Source organism: Engraulis encrasicolus, chromosome 21 (genome assembly GCF_034702125.1).
Source record: "Engraulis encrasicolus isolate BLACKSEA-1 chromosome 21, IST_EnEncr_1.0, whole genome shotgun sequence".
NCBI lineage: Eukaryota > Metazoa > Chordata > Actinopteri > Clupeiformes > Engraulidae > Engraulis > Engraulis encrasicolus.
Window position 1 is genome coordinate 30,887,798 of NC_085877.1, and position 24,996 is coordinate 30,912,793.

A 24,996-nucleotide genomic window follows, 5' to 3' on the forward strand; every position below is an offset into this window, starting at 1 on the left:
TTTTTCAGCGTTACAGTAGGAAAATGAAGAGATTGATTGCGAAGTTGAATTTATGCTGGTCACCTGCATAATTTTATTTGACTGACTTTTGACTTTTTGACTGAGTAAGTTGAGTTGACCCTACGCAATGTTGTAAATTCTCTATCTGGATTTATATAAGTTTGCACCTCAAATTCACACCACATTTTGTGTGTGTGTGTGTGTGTGTGTGTGTGTGTGTGTGTGTGCGTGTGTGTGTGTGTGTGTGTGTGTGTGTGTGTGTGTGTGTGTGTGTGTGTGTGTGTGTGTGTGTGTGTGTGTGTGTGTTCGTGTGTGTGTGTGTGTGTGTGCGTGCGTGCATGGTGCATGCGTGTGTGTGCGTGCATGCGTGTGTGTGTGTGCGTGTGTGTGTCAGGTGCTGAAGTATGAGATGTATCTGGACAACCCTCTCGCCCGTTTCCTCATCAAGAAGGCACTGACCAATCAGAGGATAGGACACTTCTTCTTCTGGCACCTCAAGTGAGTCTGGACAACTGATCACATAACACATCAGTTAGAACATCTTTGGTACAACACTAACACATGAAATTACATACAGTAGCTGCTATTCCACTGTACTCAGTGAGGTAGATGGACTGCTGTCACTGAAAAAAATAAAACCTAATCTAGTAATGCACTCAGAGAGTGCAGACTTCCGTCAAGGAAGCTGTTTGATAGAACATTTGAATATGTTACACCTTAATTCTTTCTGACTCGTTTTTGTGGAGTTAGACACTGGAATGTCAAAACTCGGCCTATTAAAAATCCCTGGATATGGTCATTTCATAGATCAGAGATGCAAACAAAACAAAACCGTGTCAGAGACTCAGGGCGTTTTGAACTGCTCCTCGAGGCGTTCTGCCAAGCGTGTAGTATAAGGCCACCACTCACACTCCTGGGCTAATGGCTGAAGACAATGTTTTGCTGCTACTGTTGTGATAACATGTCATAGTGTAATACGTAATATACTGATCAGAGATGGACAACAATTGCGCTTCAATCACTCAAACGGGCATTGATTAGTATTGATCAATTTCGTAGGTCAGAGATGCACAACAAGACGGTGTCGCGGCGTTTCGGCCTGCTGCTGGAGGCGTTCTGCCGAGCGTGCGGCATGTACCTGAAGCACTTGAACAGGCAGGTGGAGGCCATGGACAAGCTGGTGAACCTGACGGACACGCTCAAGCAGGAGAAGAAGGACGAGACACAGAAGGTAAAGGTACTCTGTCCCCCTCTCTCTTTCTCTCGTTTTCATCACCTTTGATTTATGGATGGATGGATGGATTGATGGATGGATGGATGGATGGATGGATGGATGGATGGATGGATGGATGGATGGATGGATGGATGGATGGATTGATGGATTGATGCACTGATGGATGGATTAGTTGAATGATGTTTGGATAGATAGATAGATAGATAGATAGATAGATAGATAGATAGATAGATAGATAGATAGATAGATAGATAGATAGATAGATAGATAGATAGATAGATAGATAGATAGATAGATAGGGTGGATGGGTGGATGGATATAAAGATGCCGTAGATGAATATGTTTACCATCACTATGGGCACATGTATGACATTAAGACATTAGATAGAATATGATTTCTTCACCTTTTATTTACAGATGGATGGATGGATGGATGTATTAACCTGTTGGTTCCATTCACACTCAGACGCTCACACAATTTTTTTGTTTTCTCCATTGTCTTCTCCATTGCCAATAAGGCCTTTATTATTGATATAATAATAGGAGTGGACCTAGAGGGTTCTTATAAGATTTTATAAGTTACTCATCCAGACAGTAACTAATATGTGGCTAACATGTGAAGCCTTAAATAAAAGTATTGTGACCGGGTTAATCGGCTTGGGTCGCATGATCTGATTGGGAGAACTGAGGAGTGGCTGTGTTGTGATTGGCTACTGCAGACCCAGATGAAGTTCCTGGTGGAGCACATGTCTCGGCCCGACTACATGGAGGCCTTGCAGGGGTTCGTCTCCCCCCTCAACCCAGTACACCAGCTGGGCAACCTCAGGTAAAGGCACGCACACACACACACACACACACACAGACACTTACACACACACAGACACACACACACACATACATATGCATATACTGTACAAACACACTCACATGCACATACATGTTCACGCCCCCACCCCTACACACACACACACATATGCATATACTGTACAAACACAAACACACACACACTTATACAAATGCATATACTGTACAAACACACAGATACCTCTACAAACGCATGTACACCAGGGCTTAACACTAACACACGCCAGGTAGCCAAATGCGGGTGAAAGTCGGCGTTGGCTAGTAGATACCGAAGGTTCACTAGCCATTCTGGCGGGTCCGTTACTATTCTAAATGATGAGGCACCGCATTTTGTAGTTTTTTGTACAAGCGCAATGCAATGCAATTTCGCGAGCCTACAATACCCATGAAGCACCTGTGTCACGTGTCACATGTGTCTCATGCACGAGAGGAATCTGATAGAGCTAGTCTTGCGAATATGAGTGGCAGCAGCGAGCTACCAGCAGCACATCAGCGCGCGTTTGGAAATGTCACTGAAAACCTTCACGTGAAAATAAAGTAGCGAAGTTCATCTCAACTGACCTGTTTTGGGATCTGTCATTACAATGCATAGTAGTAGTGGACATTAAAATGACCAAGGCGAGAGGAGAACACCTCAGTCTTGTGAAAGTCTTGAGACTAATTAGCGCAGTGATAAGACAAGGACACATGCGGCATTAATAATGTTCGGTTTAAATAATTTTCTGATTTGCCTGTATGTCATCATACCTTAATATTCCTCCATATTTCTTGAGCCGTTGTTCCCGACTGTCAAACGGGGCTTAAACAACGCGCAGTAGTAGCCTTCCAGACTGCACAAATCATGTCCCATGTCCCTTCGCATGTGCCCATCTTGCCTTGCGTCCGTTTAGCCTATATTTTAAACAACTCAATATTAAACGGAATGAAAGGAAGTCGTAGCTCCTTCTGTAGTTACCGGCCGCATATGTGTGTGCCTTCTAGTGGATAGCCTACTTTTATGAGAAAATATTCCAGAAGAGGTGTTATTCCACATCCATGACCGAGGACATGCGAAGCTTGGCAATGACTTTGCACTATCTACTTTGCGCATCGAAAGTGCCCTTCAGATCAAAGACGGAAATATTTTGCTCTCATGTAGCTTACATTTGTGCCCTTCCACAACACTGTGCTTGGTGTTTCTGCACGGCTATGCCATTCCTTAGATAAGTTCATCTGTTCTTATAGCATGCATGTATGCATGGACCAGTTAATAACAATTCTAGTTATTAGGCCCTATATTATATTATATATTATATTATATTATATTATATTATATTATATTATATTATATTATATTATATTATATTATATTATATTATATTATATTATATTATATTATAGGCTATTATATTATATTATATTATATTATATTATGTTATATTATGTTATATTATCCTACATTACATTATTACAGCCTATTATATAATTCATTAAAGCTGCTATGATGGTTAAGAAAATTATGGCTAGTGAAGAGGCCCAATGGCTAGTGAGTCAGGAAAACCACTAGCCAAAATGGCTGGTAAGCGAAAAAGTTAGTGTAAAGCACTGATGCACACACACACATACACGCACGCACACACATACACACACACACACACACACACACACACACACACACACACACACTCTCTACAAATATACACACACACTCTCTCTCTCTCTCTCTCTCTCTCTCTCTCTCTCTCTCTCTCCAAATATGTACACAACCACACACACAAAGACACAAAACCTGGGGTGTTGATTTGCACATGCATGGGGAGATGTAAACCTATGCAAAAGATGCCGGGGGGGGGATGCATGCAAAACATCAACGACACTCCTACACACAAACGCACTCCCACACACACTTACACTGTATATTCAAGGCACACAGCCTACATACAGATATGGGCATAACAAGAAACAAATGAGAACTGGGGGGAGAGATGAGCCCAAAGCGATGAATTGCTGAGAGAAGAAAGAGAGAGCGAGAGACAGAGAGAAGGAAAGATCAACTGAAAGAAGGTGGTAGAGAGAGAAAGAGAGAGAGAGAGAGAGAGTGCGAGTGTGAAAGAGTTAGAGAAGAGAAGAGAGAGAGAGAGAGTAAGTGAGAGTATACACTCGATTGGGAAGAAGATATGAAGGCTTGATAGAAAGAATGTGAAAAAGAGATAAAAAACTGAAAGAGATTCTGGGGAGAGAGAGAGAGAATTAGAAAGGTAAAGAAGAGAAAGTGAGCAGAGAGAGAGAGAGAGAGAGAAGCAGGGAAGGATTGGGTAACAGCAGGCAAGTGCTTCTGTTTCCCCGTTTGTTTCTCGGGGGCTAAAAATATCAGATTAAATAATACAGCAGCCACCGCATGCCACACAGCAAAGTGTGTGTGTGTGCGTGCGTGCGTGCGTGCGTGCGTGCGTGCGTGCGTGCGTGTGTGTGTGTGTGTATGTGTGTGTGTGTGTCCTGTCTGCATGTGTAGCTGTGTGTACAGTTGTGTGCATTAAACTAATATACTGAATATATCCAGTGTGTGTTCATGGTATACAGTCTGTCATCTCATTCTCAACCAGTTAACAGGATGTTGTCTTCAACCTGCTCGCTGCTTCTCAACTTCCTCTTTTCATCTCTCGTGTCTCCTATGTCTCTCTCCATCTGTTTCTCTCCATCCTCTCTTATCCTCCCCTTCTTTGCCTTTCTGCCCTCTATTCTGTGGTAGTCTGCTGTACCCCACACACCTCTCCATTCCTCTTCCTCCCCCTTTCCCTCCTCTCCCTGTCTTTGGGGGCTTACATGTCTATTCGGTAACACTTTACTTGACGTCGGCGTCATACGCACGACATAACAGTGTCATAAAAGGGTCAAAACATTGTCATGACACATGACAGTCATGGACGAGTCAATTCCGTAACACTTTACTTGTGTCATCGACATAACAGTGTCATAAAAGTGTCATTGTCATGGACAATCATTTTCCCCATTCTGTCAGACACGCCTACCGTCAACCGGCAATGTGGCAATACTTGTAACGCTGTGGAAAATGTGATAATGCCTGTTATCCAGGGATGGGTAATCTATGGTCTGGGGGGCGTTTACGGCCCTTGAGGCTGTCTTTTCTGGCCCCCGATATAATATTGTCAGGGGACTGAGTGAAGATGGGGTCTGTTATAAAGGTGGCCACCTACTGTACAAAATAGGCCTAATGTGCAGGGGGAAATCCCCGGTTTGTGCTCATAGTACGGCCCTTGGAGAACTTAATAACATTTTAAGTGGCCCTTCGAATGAAAAAAAATCCTCACCTCTGCAAACAAACACGTAAAGGCCCATTCAACTATGCAAGGGCCCTTATACCCCTGCCTCTCTTTCACCCTCTCCCTCTTCTCTTTTCATCCTCTTCCTCTCTTCTTCTCTGTCTCTCTCTTTCTTCTTTCTGCCTTCCTAGTCTACTTCTCTCTCTCTCTCCTACTCACTTCCTCACATCCCCACTCCTCTCATTACCTTTCTCCCTAGTCATTCTCTTCCCTCCCTTGCGTTCCCCTCTCCACTCTTTTCCTTTCTCTGTCTTTCTGTTCTTTCCATCTCTCCCTCCCTCTGTCCTCTATCTATCCTATCTTCCCGCCCCTCTCGAATCTCCCATTCCCCTCTATCACCCCTCTCCCACTCCTCTCTCCCACCCTTCTGTCCCTCCCTCCCTCCTCTCTCTATCCCCTCCCTCTCTTCAATTCTTCTCCCTCCCCTCTCTCCTCCTTCTCCCTCCCTCCCTCCCTCCTTCCTCTTTACCCCCCTCTTCCCCATTCCTCTCTCCCTATCGCCCCCTCTCTCTCCTGTCAGGCAAGTGTGGGATCGTGTCCACAGTTAAGCGCCTCCTGTGGTGTATTTGTTGTAGTACTGTTTTTAACTGCCAACATGTAGTATGTATTGAAGGGTGCTATGGCTTGGAACTCCTCTCAGTTTCAAGCAGCAGTTATCCAGTTATCCAGCAGATGAACCTCTCTCTCTCTCTCTCTCTCTCTCTCTCTCTCTCTCTCTCTCTCTCTCTCTCTCTCTCTCTCTCTCTCTCTCTCTCTGCCAGGCTTGAGGAGTGTAGGATCATGTCTTCAGCTAAGCGTCCTCTGTGGCTGAACTGGGAGAACCCAGATATCATGAGCGAGCTGCTGTTCACCAACAACGAGGTCATCTTCAAAAACGGGGATGGTACGTAGCATACAACTCTTTCTTTTTTCTCAAGCACATGGACTGACAATTGACCGATCCCAAGCCCCGCCTATCGATGTAATGTAATGCTACCGTAGAGAAATTTGGCTTGGTCAAGACGCGGCTGCTGTAATATTCAATATGGAGAGATACGGAAATCTAACAATATCCTTCGGCATATGTAGGTGTCCTTTGTAATGTTTATTGTGCAGCTGATGATGGGGTGATCCACATGATGATCCACTTTTTTTTTTAACATAGATCAAGCCTTATTTTTGGTTTAGGGAAGGGTATGAAAAACACGGTATATCTGTCATCACTTTTATATTTACCCCACACATACCTTTTCACCATGATGAACTCTAGCCGACTTTGTTTCAGTTTGGCAGCTCCTCAGGGAAAAATTGTCCAAGGGTTCTGGCGAGCTGTATTATGGCGTGCAAAAGGGGGTGTGGCTTGGAATCAGTCAATTGTGTAAGAGCGCTATCCTCCGTAGCCACCTTGCCCTTTGTTATCGTCGATAAAAGTAATTGTGTATTAGTAAGTGTAACTGAGATGTTCCTGCGCAGTCCGCCACTCGGGGCTCGAACCCGCCACCTCCTAGTCAATGCTCCAGTTCGGGAGGCACAGCACGATACTGCTGAGCTAAAGGACTAGTCGGATAGCTCAACGCTACAATACTGTATGAGGCTTCGGGAGGGAGGTTTACTAACGTTCCACGCCACACTCTGCTAGTTGGCCTCTGGTACATAAGCCTATAGTAATTGTACGTTTTTTTGGACTTCACTTTTGGATTTAGCACTTAGAGCACGTTTGGTTTCCACCAAAATGGAAAATAAATAAATAAATTTGGTTCGAACCAAAGCAAGTGAACTATCTGACTTTCCTGGTCTGAACACACCCTTCAGTAGTACACTGTATATAAAATGTATATGTATGTGTGTGTGTGTGTGTGTGTGCGTGTGTGTGTGCGCCCGCGTGTTTGTGTGTGTGTTTTTTCTACTCTTTTCAGATCTGCGTCAGGACATGCTGACTCTTCAGATCATCAAGATCATGGAGAACATCTGGCAGAACCAGGGCCTGGATCTCAGGTGAGACGGCCGGCCACAGTAACACTAAGGCACGGTGTCTACCACAGTCAAAGTGGACGTTGTTGTTAATTCACAACATTAGATGCATAAGGCTGTGACTGAAGGTACAGTACGAGGCAGATTTTTTCTATCGTTTGATAATGAAAGTGAGTGTTGGAATGTGGATTTTCTGCTGTCCATCCCAAAGTCTGTCTGTCAGCATATGCCTGTGTGTGTGTGTGTGTGTGTGTGTGTGTGTGTGTGTGTGTGTGTGTGTGTGTGTGTGTGTGTGTGTGTGTGTAGGATGCTGCCGTACGGCTGCCTGTCCTTAGGGGACTGTGTGTATTTATATTATATGAGTGATTCTACGATTCGCCTGCGCTTTTGGCAAAAGCAAAATGTCAATTATCAGTATTTTTTTTTCAACTAAATGACCTAGATGTTTACATAGTGTATATATTTAAGTTTCCAAACAAACAAATTGCCAAGCTTAATCTTAAATCATTTGATACATACTCTAATGAAAGCAAACATTTGCTTGATTACTTTGTCAACAGTGTTATTGACAAATGCTATGTCATTTCAAACATATATAAAAATACTACAGAGTTGAAACAACATACGTTTGAAAGTGCTTATGTCCCTTAGCAATAATGTTGTCATTAATCTGTGCAACTGATATAGAAAATGTGATTGTTGAGCTTCATAAGTAGGATTTTATGATTCACTGTGATACAGACTGACACATTTTTCATTATAAATCCCTGTAACGTCTGATTTGAATTTAGTCACCCTCCTTACACGAGACCTCCTTCTCCAGAGATAATCCTTAGTGTCTGTTCATAGGATTTTTCCAACACATAAGGGATCAATAGCACAAAAACACTTTCAAAACAGTCAACCGTGTTACTCAACTGTGTTACGGTCAACAGTGCAGGGGAACAAGTCGGCACTTTTTTAGGAGAAAAAACAGAGCAGACAAACCCATCTCCCTAGAACACAAATTATTTTGTTCGTTTGTCTGTCAATATGGAGATAAATTGGCAAAAACATACTCCTCCTCAACTGTCATAGCTAATTGTAACACCATTGATGGTAACACGGCTTGACATTTCAGCCATTTTTATGGTGTTGTGCTAACTGAGGACCTCAGAAGTTCCACCACAACACCTTAATCAATTCATGTATCTATGTAGCAATTTTCCCGCTATGAGAACATGAAAAAGAATGGATTAAATTATGGAAGGATGGAGCTCAAAACTTACCAAAAAGTCTTCCCATATCCTGCCAAAGAGGTTATGACATCACGTGATGTTATTCGTATGGCCTAAGACCAAACCATTACTGATTTATGGAGGGGGTTTCAGACCGTGACACGGTTAACACAGTTTTCGTGGACACACACAAAATGGCAAATTTCATGTATAATGGAAGGGACAGTGGTCTTTCTGACAGTTTTGTCATATTGTGATGATTACTGTGAATCAACATTTGCAATCGTAAAGTTTCTTTACATGCTAATATGAAGACTGAATCTGACATTTGGAGCTATACTATTCTTTTTAAGTAATGTTAAAGTTAATGGTTAATTTGTTTATTGTTTTGTATGATTAGTTCTTCGTATTTTAGTAATGTGATAATTTTAATAATAAATGATAATTCTACTTGTTTAGTTATTTGCTTTGCTTTATAGCTTTAGTCATTTTTCTTTGATTTATTTACCGATATATCATTTGAACACTTGGGGGCGATAGTGGGCACAGGTACACCTGTATATAGGTAGGAAGTAGGTGGTGATCTGTGTAGGCACCTGGGTGATGGGCATATGGTTTTTTACCAGAGCGAGAGATGCCATGTGTTTGCTCAACTGGAATAAAATAAACCACCATCAACTCAAGAACTTTGCCGGGGAATTGGACTTCATCTTGCCTGCATACATTACCTGACCATGGTGCCTGAAGTGTGTGTTTGATTTGCTTTAATTTAAGTTTAATTTGATTTTGTTTGACAAACGGCCACTACACAAGTAAAAAACCTACCCAACTAAGAACTGGCTCAAGGAAAAGTCTGCGCCTATGGATTAATGAAAACTTTCCTTGGATCTGGATCTCGGACATTATTGGAATATCCGATGGAAAAAGGATTTGTGAGTTCATCTTTCATGGATTGTTTGTTGGCGTGAGGGAGGAAGGCCTTGCCCAGAACAAAGAACTCGTGGTATGTGCACTGCTGAAGAGTTAAAAGCCGTATAGGAAAACGGTGAAGATGATTTCATTGAAAAGTTGTTTGGACTTTTAAAAAGTTAAAACTGGCTGCCTTGACTGCTGCGCGCTTTGTATTTACGCGCGCCCGGTCACCTTCATTCATAAAAAGGCATGATAAGAAGCCTGTGCATTCACAACCTGTGTCGGTGAAGAGGACTTGCTTGTTTTATAAGAACATTGCTTACGATAAAATTCGGCACTTTCTGCTCGTCACCATTGCCGCATTCAGATTCAGAACTTTATTCAAAATTATAAGTTTGTAGCAAAATGTCCGACGCAGAAGCGAAATCCGGATTGGAAAGGCCTGAATCAAAACGGTCGATTAAATTAACACCTAAAGGAATATGCTTTTACATACAGACTTGTCAAGAAAATCGATCAGCAAAAATTAAGCAATCTAAAAGGTTTATGGATAAAATCCGCGGCCTAATTGAGTCAGGTGGAAAATCAGATGCTGTGAACGCGCAGCTTGCCTTGTTCATTCAGTGCTACGAGGAGGCGCTTAAAGTACACGAGACATTCATGGAATTGCCTCTACCAGAGAATGACCAAACGCTTAACAGCAACATCAAAAACTTTGAGGATAAAATCACATCATGTCGAGCATTTACTGAGGAGATAAAGGAGTGGCTGTCTAAAAGTGGCAAACCATACTCGCAGCCAAAAGAGCCTCATGACACAGACTGTCTTGATGATGGGATAAATCCCGAAGACAGCATTTCAAATGTGTTGAGTGTAAAATCTAGTACTGCAAAATCACGCGCAACAGGCGCATCAACTTCTTCATCCAAGGCGCGCGCAAAGGCGGAATCCGAGAGAATGGCTCTTTTGAAACGCTCTGAGCTGCTGAAAAAGAAACATGAAATTGAAGTGCAAGAGGAAAGGTTACGACGAGAAACAGAAAAATTACGCAGGGAAAAGGAACAATTGGAGCTGGAAACAGACTTTGCAGCAAATACAGCAAAGCTTGAGGTATTAGAAAGTAAAACGTCTCAGTGTGGTTCAAAACGATCAGATGGAATGAACTCTTATTTGAAAAAGAGTAAAGCCCAAAACTCCACCGGACTAAATCCCCAAGCCAGCGACTTTGTTCCTCATGCAAATATTCTTGCCTTCCCTGCTGCACCAGTAGTCAGACCAAAGCAAAGACCTGCTGCGCAAATGAATGTAATGCCGCCACAAGTAAGACGCACTGCTCTCCTCGGACATCAAACAGGAAACAATTTAAATTCCCAAACTCAAACTGGAAATAACAAAATTGATGTGGTGAACATTATGCAAAAACAAAATGAAATCACTGCATTGTTAGTTCAGCAGAGTGTATCATCAACTCTGCCTGCACGGAAATCTCCCTGTCTTTGATGGAGATCCTCTCCAATATCAGTCATTTATTAGGGCCTTTGAAAATGGAGTGGAAATGAAGACGGATAATGCGATTGACTGTTTGCGCTTCCTTGAACAGTACACCAGGGGGCTTCCAAGGGACCTTGTGCAGAGTTGCCAACATCTTCCCCCAGATCAAGGCTATCAAAGAGCCAAAAGTCTTCTTGCACAGCACTTTGGAGATGAACACAAAATTGCATCTGCTTACATGGAGAAAATAATGAACTGGACTCCAGTAAAACGTGAGGATGTGAAAGGATTGCAAGCACTGTCTTTATTTCTCAGAGGATGTTCGAACATGATGGAACAAGTGATGTACTTGAGTGAATTGGACATACCGTCTAACATGCGGAGCATTATCCTGAAACTTCCCTACAATTTAAGAGAGAAATGGAGGAATGTTGCATGTGATCTGTTGGAAAAAAGAGGATATAGAGCCATGTTTAATGATCTTGTGAATTTTATTGAGAAGCAAGTCAAAATAGCATTAGATCCAGTTTTTGGAAATATTCAAGATCCTTACCCCTCTTCTCACACCAAAGCATCCAGCCGCAGTCAGCTTAGTGAGAGAAAGGAAAGCAGTTTTGCCACAAATGTAACTCCTGTCAGCCAAGACTCTATGGCGCAGCCTTCAGGACATGCAATGAATAACACCAACTCCTTTCATAGCTGCCTTTTTTGCCTGCAGAACAACCACACATTGAATCAGTGCTCAGAGTTTAAAGCCAAAGAACACAGTGACAAAATAAACTTCATCAAGAACAAGGGCATTTGTTTCGGTTGCCTCAGAATAGGCCATATAAGCAAAAACTGTCGGAGACGTTTGAATTGCCATGTATGTCACAAGAAACACCCCGGAGTCCTTCACATAGAAAAACAGAATACAGGTACATCTGTCAACCCTTCAACTGATTCAAATGTGCCCTCTCAGACATGTAGCCATATCGGGGCCGGAGTAGAACACTCCACCTTTTCCATTGTTGCTGTGAAAGTCAGAAGCAAACTGACCAACAAGACCACAGAGACATATGCGTTCCTTGATCCTGGCAGTTCTGGAACGTTCTGCACAGAAAACATGGCAAGAAAGCTGAAGCTGCGAGGTGAGAAGACAAACATTCTTCTAAAAACTATGGGCCAACAGAAAGTTGTCGATGCTCACATACTGTCAGGGCTGGAGAGGTGTCTGGCATGGATGCTGAAGATTTTATAGAGCTTCCTGATGTTTTAACTCAAAAGTGTATGCCTGTGTCTACACTTAACATTCCCAGACAAGCTGACATTGCTCCATGGCCTTATCTTAAAGATGTAAAACTTCATGACATTCATGCAGATGTTGAACTGTTGATAGGAACTGATGCATCTAAAATCTTGGAGCCTTGGCAGGTGATAAACAGCCAGAATGACGGCCCATACGCCACCCGAACTCGGGTTGGTTGGTTAGTCTATAATGGTGGCAGCTGCAGAAGCAAACGTGACTATTCTTCTGTAGCCGCAAATTACATCTCTGTTGAACACCTGCAAGGAATTCCTGTAAAACAGCATCACCATGACCTCACCGAAAGAGCATCAGAGGAGCAGATTGAAATGTCAGGAGTAGACCTCAAGCTGCAAAATGAGCTACAACCCAAATTGGAAAGAATTGCAGTCGTCAGAGAGCCAACTGATGTCGATCAGGACAAGTGGCATGTATTGGATGATGGCCTTCAGTTGATTCCTGCTGCTGACCCGGAGATCAAGAGAGACCAGACTCAACAGAGGAAAGCTCCTAGAACAAGACTTGCCTTACATCTAGACTCGCCTGCTGAGAGGGTGTTGCCAGATGAAGCTCCATTCACTCAGAGACAGAAGTGGACAGAAAGAAGAAACCTTGTACCTGGAGACATTGTTCTTGTGGCACATGCTACAGCACCGAGAGGAGGCTGGATGATGGGGAGAGTCCTGGAAGTGAGATCAGATGCGATGGGCCATGCACGCTCCGTGCGCTTCAAAATGAAGACCAGTGTCCTGGAGAGGCCNGTGACGAAGCTGTGCCTGCTGCTGGAGGCAGGCGTAGACTGACCTGGCCTCCTCTCTCTCTCTCTCTCTCTCTCTCTCTCTCTCTCTCTCTCTCTCTCTCTCTCCTCTCTCTCCTCTCTCTCTCTCTCTCTCTCTCTCTCTCTCTCTCTCTCTCTCTGATTAACATCTCTTTTCTTTGTAGGTGCAGCAAGAAGACATTTGTGCTTGATGTAGTTAGTTAGTGCTTATTGTATAGCTCCTCTTTTCATAATTCAGTAATTGTGATAATGCCCAATTAGGGGCCGGAATGTTGGAGCTATACTATTCTTTTTAAGTAATGTTAAAGTTAATGGTTAATTTGTTTATTGTTTTGTATGATTAGTTCTTCGTATTTTAGTAATGTGATAATTTTAATAATAAATGATAATTCTACTTGTTTAGTTATTTGCTTTGCTTTATAGCTTTAGTCATTTTTCTTTGATTTATTTACCGATATATCATTTGAACACTTGGGGGCGATAGTGGGCACAGGTACACCTGTATATAGGTAGGAAGTAGGTGGTGATCTGTGTAGGCACCTGGGTGATGGGCATATGGTTTTTTACCAGAGCGAGAGATGCCATGTGTTTGCTCAACCGGAATGAAAAATAAACCACCATCAACTCAAGAACTTTGCCTGGAATTGGATTTTGTCTTGCCTGTGTACATTACCTACCCATGGTACCTGAAGTGTTCCGTTTGATTGAAGTTTAATTTGATTTTGTTTGACAAACGGCCACTACACTGACATTTGGAAAACAGGACGACATGAAAACGCCCAAAACCAGTATTAAATATTCATTCTTGCTGAGGGAAATAATGCCATGTCTACACTTTCTGTATTATATGAAAGATAAATGTGTGCTAATATCCAAAACATCATTGGATGCAGTTAATAGTTAGTGGAATTGGCAAATAAAATACATGGACTTAAAAGCGCAGGCGAATCGTAGAATCACTCATATATATTTCTGTGTGTGTGTGTGTGTGTGTGTGTGTGTGTAGGATGCTGCCGTACGGCTGCCTGTCGATAGGGGACTGTGTGGGGCTGATCGAGGTGGTGAAGAATTCCTACACCATCATGCAGATCCAGTGCAAAGGCGGCCTGAAGGGGGCGCTGCAGTTCAACAGCAACACGCTGCACCACTGGATCAAGGACAAGAACCGTGGAGAGGCGTGAGTAGTTACCTTAACCTTAACCTCACCTGGCCACGTGGAAATCACCTGTTCACTATGGGCTTTTTTCCACATACACCCTGGCTGTGCCGCGCCGTGTCATGTCGAGCTGAGTGGTGCTGTTACAGTGGCTCAGTGTTCTAGTGCAGTGTTTCTCAACAGGGGTGCCGCAAAAACGTGGCTGATGAATTATGTAATATAATACATACGTATGTAATATAATAACTTATGTAATATAATACATATTTGTCTAAATTGTTAAGTTAATGCTAGTCAGTGGAATCTTTTATCTGCCATTTACGCACAATAAAGTAAATATAGGTCGCCCCAGTCAGCTGCAACTTCGAACGTAGGTCATGTGACGTCTCCAAAAGTGTTACTTTTCTAATCTTGTGTGGTACCGGATGCGATGCCATGATACGGCTTGTTGGTTTGGGGTGCCTTGAAAATTTTAATGAATTGAAAGGGGGTGCCTCGCCTAAAAAAAGGTTGATAAACAAACATTGTGCTAGTGCACCTTACCATTATGCTGGGCACCTGAAGTAGTTTCCTGATGCATCCCCTTCTCTGTCCCCACTCATTTCCTGTCTCTCTCACTGTCCTGTGTGGATAATAAAGAGGTCTTTCAACAGTACTTCCGTGCTGAAAACATCACATTTGTACATCTTCCCCCAGGCCCTCTGTACTCACCTGTGTCTTTCTCTCTCTCTCTCTCTCTCTCTCTCTCTCTCTCTCTCTCTCTCTCTACCAGCTATGACGAAGCAATAGTAGACCTGTTCATCTACTGCTGTCATGATGTGAACTTTAATAAATGACTATTTAATCTCTCTCCCTCTCCCCTCCTCTCTCTCTCTCTCTCTCTCTCTCTCTCTCTCTCTCTCTCTCTCTCTCTCTATCAGGTATGATAAAGCGATAGAACTGTTCACACGCTCCTGTGCGGGCTACTGTGTGGCAACGTTTATCCTGGGCATAGGAGACAGGCACAACAGCAACATCATGGTCAAAGAGAACGGACAGGTACACACGCATGCGCACGCATGCACGCACGCACACACGCAAACCATTACGTGTATTTTTTTGTCAACAGGGTGGATTAGGTTGTCCATTCTGTAATTGATTGTGGGCATTACGGAAATCCAGCAGCACTGCTTAATTTTAATTCACTATGCTGCCTAATCCATAACTTAGAACTACTGGTACTTCACTTCAGTTTTGTTCCAAGCCCTGAGTATTGTTACTAGACTAGACTAGAATACAATACAATACAATACAATACAATAGATTAGAACAGTGGTTCCCAACCTTTTTCTTAAGGGACCCATGTTTTTACTATTGTAAGCTTTGGTGACCCAACCACGCGAGCGCCCGCACGAGACGGAGTCACAAGATGCCCTCCGTTTCCTGCGAAAACTTATTTTAGTTATTTTATTGCTCAATTCGTCTTTGGTCAAATATAGAATAAATGTTTAATGTAGCACTTACAATTTGTTGCGTCTATGCATTTATTAGTTAAATGCTTTGTCTTTTATTCAACATGGGCTATATATATTTAAAACGAAACCCCTTAAAATCAAGAGGGCTCCGCGACCCCCTGTGGATCTTTGGTGACCCATAAGGGGGGTCCCGACCCAGAGGTTGGGAACCACTGGATTAGAATACAATAGAATGCCTTTTATTATCTCTATTCACATCTACAATTGACACTGTATACACCTGCTTAATGTCTACACCCTTTTTAGGGAAAGGTGCCCTCAGCCTATAAAAAAACCTAAATATCTCAGCCTCCCAAGGAAATAAAAACATGAAATAAGTTGCATTTCAGGGCCCTCTTCTTGCATTAGAATGTGTTCACTCAGCTCTAGCATACCATATTTAATGAAAAACTGAAATCTCAAGAGCTTGAATGCATCATGCAGCTCCAGGCATCGGGGTTAATGCTGCATATACTAAAGACATGAAAGAGATATACTATACTGTTCAACACAGTGGCCTATTTACAGAAAGGTATATATAAAACAGGGAGATTATATTTACATCGCAGTATAGAGGAGCAGAATAACAAACTACTAGTGCAAAAGAGAAACACACCCACACACACTCTCTCTGTCCCATAGGTGAAAATGACTAAGCACCAATGACGATGCAGATTGCCCAGGGCACTCCAATTTTCTATTTTTCTATCTCTTTATCTTATACTGTATCGCCCACCCCCTCTCTCTCTATTGTTCACGGTCTATGGAATCTAGTTCTCCACCTTGGGCTATTTAATATTAATTCATTTAAATGTTGTGCACATTGGACCTTGAAAAATGTAAAAAGAATTCACACATCAAGTCTCTCTCTCTCTCTCTCTCTCTCTCTCTCTCTCTCTCTCTCTCTCTGTGACTGTGTTTTAAATGTCGGGGGGGGGGTGAGATGGCTCTGGTAATAAGGTATTGACAATAATTGTAAATAGGTTGAAGGAGGGTTAAACTTCTCTCTCTCTCTCTCTCTCTCTCTCTCTCTCTCTCTCTCTGTTTCTCTCTCTCTCTCTCTCTCTCTCTCTCTGTTTCTCTCTCTCTCTCTCTCTCTCTCTCTCTCTCGTTCTCTCCCCCCTCTCTCTCTCTCTTTCTCTCTTTGTATCTCTTCTTTCTCTCTCAGCTGTTCCACATAGACTTCGGCCACTTCCTGGACCACAAGAAGAAGAAGTTTGGCTACAAGCGCGAGCGCGTGCCCTTCGTACTCACACAGGACTTCCTCATCGTCATCAGCAAGGGAGTACAGGAGTGCACCAAGACCAAGGAGTTCGAGAGGTAGGTGTGGGCGCGCACACACGCACACACACACACACAGGTAGACTAACACCACATCTCTCTCTCGTTCTCAATCACAGTCTCCCTCCACAGTAACAGTATCCTCCTCTAACAGTATCAGTATCCTCCTCTCCTCCTGTGTTCAGGCATGTAGTAACAGTGACCCCTAGAGTTTGAATTTTGAAATGATCCAGTAGCACAGCTGCTTCTTCATCACCCTGTTCTCTGAGGATTCACTTTAATGACCCTTACGAAAATCGACCATGGTTTTACTGTAGTAACCATGGTTTTATCATGATCTGATAAGTACTCTGAACCAACCATAGAATTACCAGGGCTTATCCATATTTTGTGGGGGTAACCATGACAACCGTGGTTCCTGACTAAGCATGGATCATGGTTATTCATGGTTTGCATGTTTTTTTCAGCATGGCTTGAGACTGGTTTAAGACACAGAGTAAGACATACAGAGTAAAACCATGGTTGATTTTATAGTTAAACCATAGTAAAACCATCATTGAAAAAAAACCCCCAAAAAAACCATGAAAACCATGATTTCCCAAGGTCGATTTTCGTAAGGGGATATTTATGTTAATGATATTTATGTGATTAGAAAATGTTAAGTATTTTGTAACTTTACTGACTTTCAAACGGGAGAGGGGCCAAAAAAAGTGCCAAAAGTTGTTTTGGTGATTGGTATAAAGTTGTGATAACGCGTGAAATTTGCGAGAATTCACTAAAGTTGAAAATCGCAACATCGCAAATTCCTGGAGGGACTGTTTAAAGCACGACTTATTTACCTTGTGACCTTTTTGACCCTCTTTTGACCTCCGACCCCCTCGTACGTATATCTCCAGGGTCCAGGAGATGTGCTACAAGGCCTACCTGGCCATCCGGCAGCACGCCAGCCTCTTCATCAACCTGTTCTCTGAAGATTCACTTAATCATTTGATACCATAGGTGACCAATGACCCATTGACCCTCCTGACCTTGAAACTCTTCTCCAGGTTCCAGGTTCCGGCAGCATGCCAGCCTTTTTATCCTTCTGTTCTCTGATTCACTTAGTGTTGCTTTAAAGCATGATGTATTGAACTTGTGACCTTTTTTTGACCTCATTTTTACCTCTTGACCCTTCGTCCTCCGCACAGCTATATGATCTCTGTAGGTTCCAGGAGATGTGCTACAAGGCCTACCTGGCCAAATGGCAGCACGTTAGCCTCTTCCTCATCCTCTTCATGATGAGCTATGACCTTTAAACTAACGATTTCCCCCTTTGTACCCCTTCTCTTTCTCCATGTTCCAGGTTCCAGGAGATGTGCTACAAGGCCTACCTGGCCATCCGGCAGCACGCCAGCCTCTTCATCAACCTGTTCTCGCTGCTGCTGGGCTGCGGCATGCCGGAGCTGCAGAGCTTCGACGACATCGCGTACCTGCGCAAGACGCTGGCACTGGAGAAGAGCCAGCAGGAGGCGCTGGAGTACTTCACTAAGCAGATGAACGACGCCCACCACGGCGGCTGGACCACCAAGATGGATTGGATATTCCACACCATACGACACATGCCCAACGAGCATTAAGGAGAGGAGATGATGCTCTCCTATGCCCCACAAGCACTAGACTAGAGCATACGTAGATACACACAGACACTCATACGTATACACTCGTGTAGATGCTGGGGCTGGAACACCAAGATGGACTAGATGTTCCACACCACATGACACATGCCCAGCGAGGACACATACAGTAGATACCCTGTATGTCACATGACTTACTCATACACATATGCGCTCATACTTCACCAAGCAGATGATAGACACCAAACATGGGGCGTGGACCACCGAGATGAACTGGATATTCCACACCATACCACACATGCCCAACGAGCACTAGCGGACACGTAGAAACACTCATATTTCCAAACAAGCATATGCACATGCACATACAGCCTCTACTCACTCACTAATGCTCAGCCAAACAGTAGATGAGCAACGCCCACCACTGCACTGCGGCTGGAGTCGGACCATATAGAAGCACACTCGTATGCACTCACTCACTCACACGCCTACACATTTGTGCCACACATACAGTACGTATTGTCATATACACTCTGATCTCAATCATTCGTACTGACATACAGAAGCACACACACACACACACACACACACACACACACACACACACACACACACACACACACACACACACACACACACACACACACACTATCGACACCAATACATTGGTAGTCTAAATGGATACACACACACACACACACACACACACACACACACACACACACACACACACACACACACACACACACACGTGTGTGCACCCCATATTGTTCTGTAGCATGCACATGTTGACACACAGACAAACTCTCACATCACACACAGACACACATAGCCATAAATTTATGCAGTGTACACACAAACAAAGCCAATGAGCGTTAGGCTGTTTATGCCAGGCTGGTTTATGAGATGCCTCCTCATTTCAGATGCACATATCATGTCCTCGTTGCTATGAAGATTTTTTAAAACAAGCACAACCAACCACGTTTAGGAATGAAAATGACCAATCATGTTTTCACTAGCTTTATATCTACATCTCATAGCCTGTCGTCATACTCTCACACATATACATAGACCACATTATCTGGTCAGCAGCAACAGTAGCCATGCGCACACACACACGCGCACACACACACACGCAAGTATGTTTCCATCCCTCCTAACCCGATCCTCTTCTCCGCGCTAGACTAACTGGCATCATATCTGACACCCAACCCAGGTACCTAAGGCATATCAGCAGACACATTAGAAGGCAAATATCCATATCAGTGGCGACATATCTAACACTACTAAAATGAGTTTGATATGTCTAATTTATTTATATCGTACAAGTGCTGCATTTCGACTCGAGCGACACCAGCGACAGAAGTAATTGACTTTGTATTGAGTCGCTGGCGACAGAAGAGACCAAAGCGATTTAGGCGACAAGGGGCAATTCGATAGTTTGTAGTTGAACTTCAGCGAATATATGCTAATTAGCTATGATGCGCTGGCAACCGATTGTAATGTCGGAGTGCTTGCATTCTGCTTTTAATGGGCATACTTTGTCACGTCCATCGCTCGTGTTGCTCTTGCTAATATGAACACAGTCCAGTGGGTAATTTTGGAGCTAGGTCGCCTCTCGTGTCTTTGTTAGCGGGGTAAGGGGACTTATACATAGTTGACACATCCTGATGCATACGCGGCTGCAAAGTTACGCATCGCTTATGCTTTGGCCGTCATTACGCGTCAGTGTAGGAGATAATCTAAATGCCTCATACGTTAACACGCGTTAGCTGGCGTCGGCTATGTAAACACAGCCAAACTCTCTCACAGACCCACACATCAGATTTATGCCAATCAGAAGTACATACACACAAACACAATCACTCAGACAACTTCTTTCACATAACATTATCACATTACCACACACACACACACACACTCTTTCTTACACACAGAGCTGTATACACTAGTGAGCAATATGTCGATATGTGTCTATGTAGAGGTGAGGTGTCTGCACTGAATAGGAGAGATCAAATCTCACTGTAGCACTATCTCACACACCTCTGCTGCTACACACACACACACACACACACACACACACACACACGGACACACATGTTCACACTCACAGTAAATGCACACAGACAATCACAACAAACGTCTTAGATATATACACACACACAAACACACACGTACACACAAGGACTGCACTACAGATTGTGGAAATCGCGACGTTGGACAGAAGAATATGGAGACAGAGAGGGCGATTAAGAGAATAGTGACTCTACTTGCGTATTGCATTGCTGGCAAAGGGAGGGGGAGGGGCCTAACATGTTTAGGCACCGCCCTCTTTATTCCATGTTGTTTGTTGCCTCCTCAGGGTTCCACAATGGGGTTCAAAGTTCAAAGGGCACTGCCACCTCAAAAGCCAAAATGGAGAGGTCGTTTTTAGGACGTTGCACTGCACCAGACTTAAGATGAAGAAGAAAAAAACACCCACACACAAAAAAAAACGTTTTAGTAGTTTGTTTTTCCTCTTCTGTTCTTTCCAGTCTTCCTCTTGACGTGTGTTGACAATTGATATTTTGCAAAGCAAAAAGCTGTAAGCTAATTCTCAAAAAAGGAAAAAAAGAATTTTCATGTTGTTTGTGTGTAGTTCAGTCCCATTATTCCTGATAGAATTGTAAATGTTGTTTTTTATTTAAAAAAAATATATTTAATTTTATTATTTTGAAATTGAGCATTAGAAAAAGAACATACCAGCATGAGTGTCACTGTGATTGCAGTTAGGCCCTGTACAAACCTCACAGCCCCTGTTCTTAAAGACAGGAGGAAGGGAAAAAATTCCAATCTCATTTTTTATTTTCACAGTTTGAGGGTCATTGACATTGACGTTCGTAGCAGGTGTCAGGGTGGTGCAACCACAACTAATGTCACTATTGTATTGTATGAATTATTTTTTGTTGTTTTTAGTGTACTGTATTGTATAAAAGCATATTAAGTTATTAATTAAGTCATTTAATAAATAAAATAGAGGCATTTTTTGTGGTTATACCACCTGACATCTGCTACTAAAACAATGTTTATGACCCTCGAGCAAAAAACAAATGCACACAACCTCTCTAAGCCTATCATAAGACAGCTCAGCTGAACAGTACGTACAGGGCATGCTGAGATTTCTGGTATCAGGGATTTAAAATTGTTTGAAAAAGAAAAAAACAAAACAAAAAAATGACAATCGGTCTCAAGGGAGTAACTTTAAGTGAGAAGAAGTGTTTTTTTCTTCTCTTTGACCAAATCTGAGCTGTTAAGACATTTGCTTGATCCATTCATTGCTAGATCCATGATTACTAATCTCAATGCAAAGGGATTTGAACTGAAAAGGGGCCTTTTTGGAGAGCAGACAAATAGCAGAAGAGGGAGGTCTTCCTCTGTTAAAGGGGTTTAGTCACTCATCCAGCTCACTTACTTAGTTTGGAGACGTTCCACTGGGGCATTCCAACTCATAGAACGCCTCTCGTCCAATTAGAAACAACTAAATATTCTATAGATCTCAATTGTTTCTCAAAAGAATGTTTTCAACAATAGCAGATGTAAAATTCCACATTACTGTTTATGGCGCCTGGCATTCTTTAGAATGTTCATTGCGCTAACAACTAACGACTCTGACCCAGCTGAGTGGCTATGAGAGGACTTGCTATTAACCGCCGCTGTCAATCTCTGAGTTGAAATAGAGGGGTATTCCAAGAAGCTGGCTCAGTGGTAGACCAGGTTAAGTTAACCTTGAGATAGTGGTAAATCATCTAATAGAAGAGCTTTGAGCCCTCATTTTCAAAAGTCAATGACACCCTTGGGCTATCTATTAGATTATTTACCACAACCTCAAGGTTAACTTAACCTGGATAACTACTGAACCAGCTTCTTGGAATTACAGCCTTGGTAAGAGACTTAACCAGCTTTAACCATGCTCAACTCACTCAGGGTCGAGCGCAGCAGCTGCTGCCTGTCGGTGTTAAGACTAAGGTGCAGGGCTGGACTGGCCATCGGGCATAGTGGGCATTTTCCCTTTTTTTTTTTTTACATGTCTGAAAATAGGGGCCCACGAGGGTGCGGGGCCCACCGGTGAGTCAGTTCTGTGCTGCTAACTAGTATGAGGGGCCCCTTTAAGCCAAAAGTGCCCAGACCCTATTTCTCCCCCAGACCAGCCCTGTTAAGTTGTCAGCAGAGGGGTTTGACTGAAATATCAGCAGTCAATATTCCTGATTGACATGACGAGGAGTGGATTCTGTGGCATCCATGGCTCATTTAAGTTCATTTGGGAAACCAAAAAACATTGCCAATAAACAACAGCAACAAAAGAAGAAATAAATAAAACAGACAATTCCATTTCATTTAGGTCTTTTATTGATACTGTGCTATGTTAATTCTGTTATCGATGTTCTAAATTCTAACCAACATATCTCTTTTATCTGCATGACTTGAGTTGTGAAACCTGATCTTCTTCATGCTAATCAATTAATTAATTAGTCGTGTCGTCATTTGCACCTTAGCAAGCGCCTATGTGGTGGCTCCATGCTTTTGGATGCATGGACCACCCCTAAAAAAATATATATCTGTAAAAAACAAGGAAAAAAAACCCAAATGGGAAAAAATAAATCAGAAGCACCACTCATTCATTCATTTGGGGATTTTGTAATTCTAGACACTCTGAGAGTTACATTTGTCCTGTGTGGGTAGCCATTGTCATTAGTGAGGGTAGTGTTGGGGTGGTGACAACCATGGGAACCAATCGCCGTACTGTATTTGCATTGAAGTTTGTACTGACGTATGTTGCGGTTTTTTTTGGTGGGATGGGGGGCGCACACAACGTGTGTAGACTGGGATGGACTTCCCAAGCCAAGGGTAGCTAATTTCAAGAAGCTGGTTCAACTAGCAACGCAGGTTAAGTTAACCTGGAGGTTGCAGTAGCCTAAATTAGCTAATACAAGAGCCTGTAGTCCTCGTTTTTCTTTAATGGATTGTGTCTGCAGGCTGTCTATTAGCAGGGTTACCACTTTCTGAAGGTTAAAGGTCCACTGTGTCTTTTTTTTTTTGTCGTTTATTTTCAGAACTTTTGCAGCCCACTCACAAACTTTTTCATGAATATTTACGAAGTCAATTAGCTAATGTTAACTGGTCTGAACAGAGTAGGTTTTGCAGCCATATCCATGCCAGCCAGTCTAGGATGATGTCTGTGGCCGATAATTGGAATTGGTAGGTTTTTCATGGAGAGTGCTCCAACCCATTCATGTATGAAAAGTGTAAATTGTCAAGCCAAAAGTCAAAATGAATACTTTTATTCCATTAAACTGATGTAAAATTCAAGGAAAAGATTGAATTTGTTAATTTGCAGTATACATTCTGGAAATACATTTCTGAAAATAGCATAGTGGGCCTTTAACTTAGCCATGCTTATCACTTGACCATGTTCTTGGACCATCCCCCAGGCCTCTAGGTCAGCCCTTCTGTTCTGACATGCTAAAAAAAAGTGATCTCTTGAGTATTACGATGTTCGGATGTTTTAGTGATATTTATCTTAATAAATATTTCAAGATGCCAATTTGTATGTGTATATATGTCTTTGTTTTTAATTAAGCTCTGATACTGTGTGTCCATGTGTGTGAATGCGCGTGCATACGCTACTCTGTCCTGTTAACCTGATTATCATCGACGTTCAAATCTCTTTGAGACTTGGTCTGACCAAGAGCATAACAATTAACATTTCCCAAACGGCATGGTTGACCCGCCTCCCTTGGTTTGCTTATGGTTGTTTGCTTCCCGACAAAGTGAAAGGAGTTTCCGTATTTTCGGGAACTCAGAAAGAACTTGCATTAGCTCTTGACCTGACTAGTTGCAACGCCAAAGGTGTTGCATCACTGGGAGGGCGCGGCCTGGCTACTGTCCTGTAGGAATCACACAGAAACTCCTGAAGTTAGGGCTGAGAGGAACCTCTTTTTATCAACTAAACTTTACTATCCAAAGCCTTCTATCTTTCGTGTAAATGATTCTATTTCAAGTAAGCCGTGTTGCCCCTGTATGAAGAGCAGCTTACAGAGAGAGAACACCTTACAATTAAGAAGTACTTAAGAAGTAGCTGTGAAGTAGTAAGGTGGCTGTTATTGGAAATAGATCATAGAATCATGTACTGAGGATATGGCCTCCCACTGTTGTTCAAACTGTGCCTAAAATCACTTCATGTTGTTTCATTGCGATCAGTGGCAGTGGCGGTTCAACCCATTCGGGGGCCTTCAGCAAAATATAGAAATGGGTCACTCTTGATTTATTTTTTTCTGGGCTTTACCATAGTGGAGATGACTGTTGGGGGCCCCCTACTGAGAACAGTTTTGGTGGGGCCCAAGGCAATTGCCAAGTCTACCTATT

The 24,996-nt window shown here is 42.8% G+C and overlaps 1 protein-coding gene across 1 annotated transcript in view; it reads left to right on the top strand.

The window, feature by feature from the left end:
* The window catches only part of zgc:158659 (uncharacterized protein LOC791141 homolog), a 76,369-nt gene extending 57,232 nt beyond the window's left edge, over positions 1 to 19,137 (top strand). Inside the window, exons 21-23 of the mRNA XM_063186574.1 lie at positions 15,128 to 15,245; positions 16,869 to 17,020; positions 18,324 to 19,137. Of these exons, the coding sequence (XP_063042644.1) occupies positions 15,128 to 15,245; positions 16,869 to 17,020; positions 18,324 to 18,597 (544 nt within the window). The 3' untranslated portion in view covers positions 18,598 to 19,137. The remainder of the gene's footprint in view (positions 1 to 15,127; positions 15,246 to 16,868; positions 17,021 to 18,323) is intronic.
* The last annotated feature ends 5,859 nt before the right edge of the window (positions 19,138 to 24,996 follow it).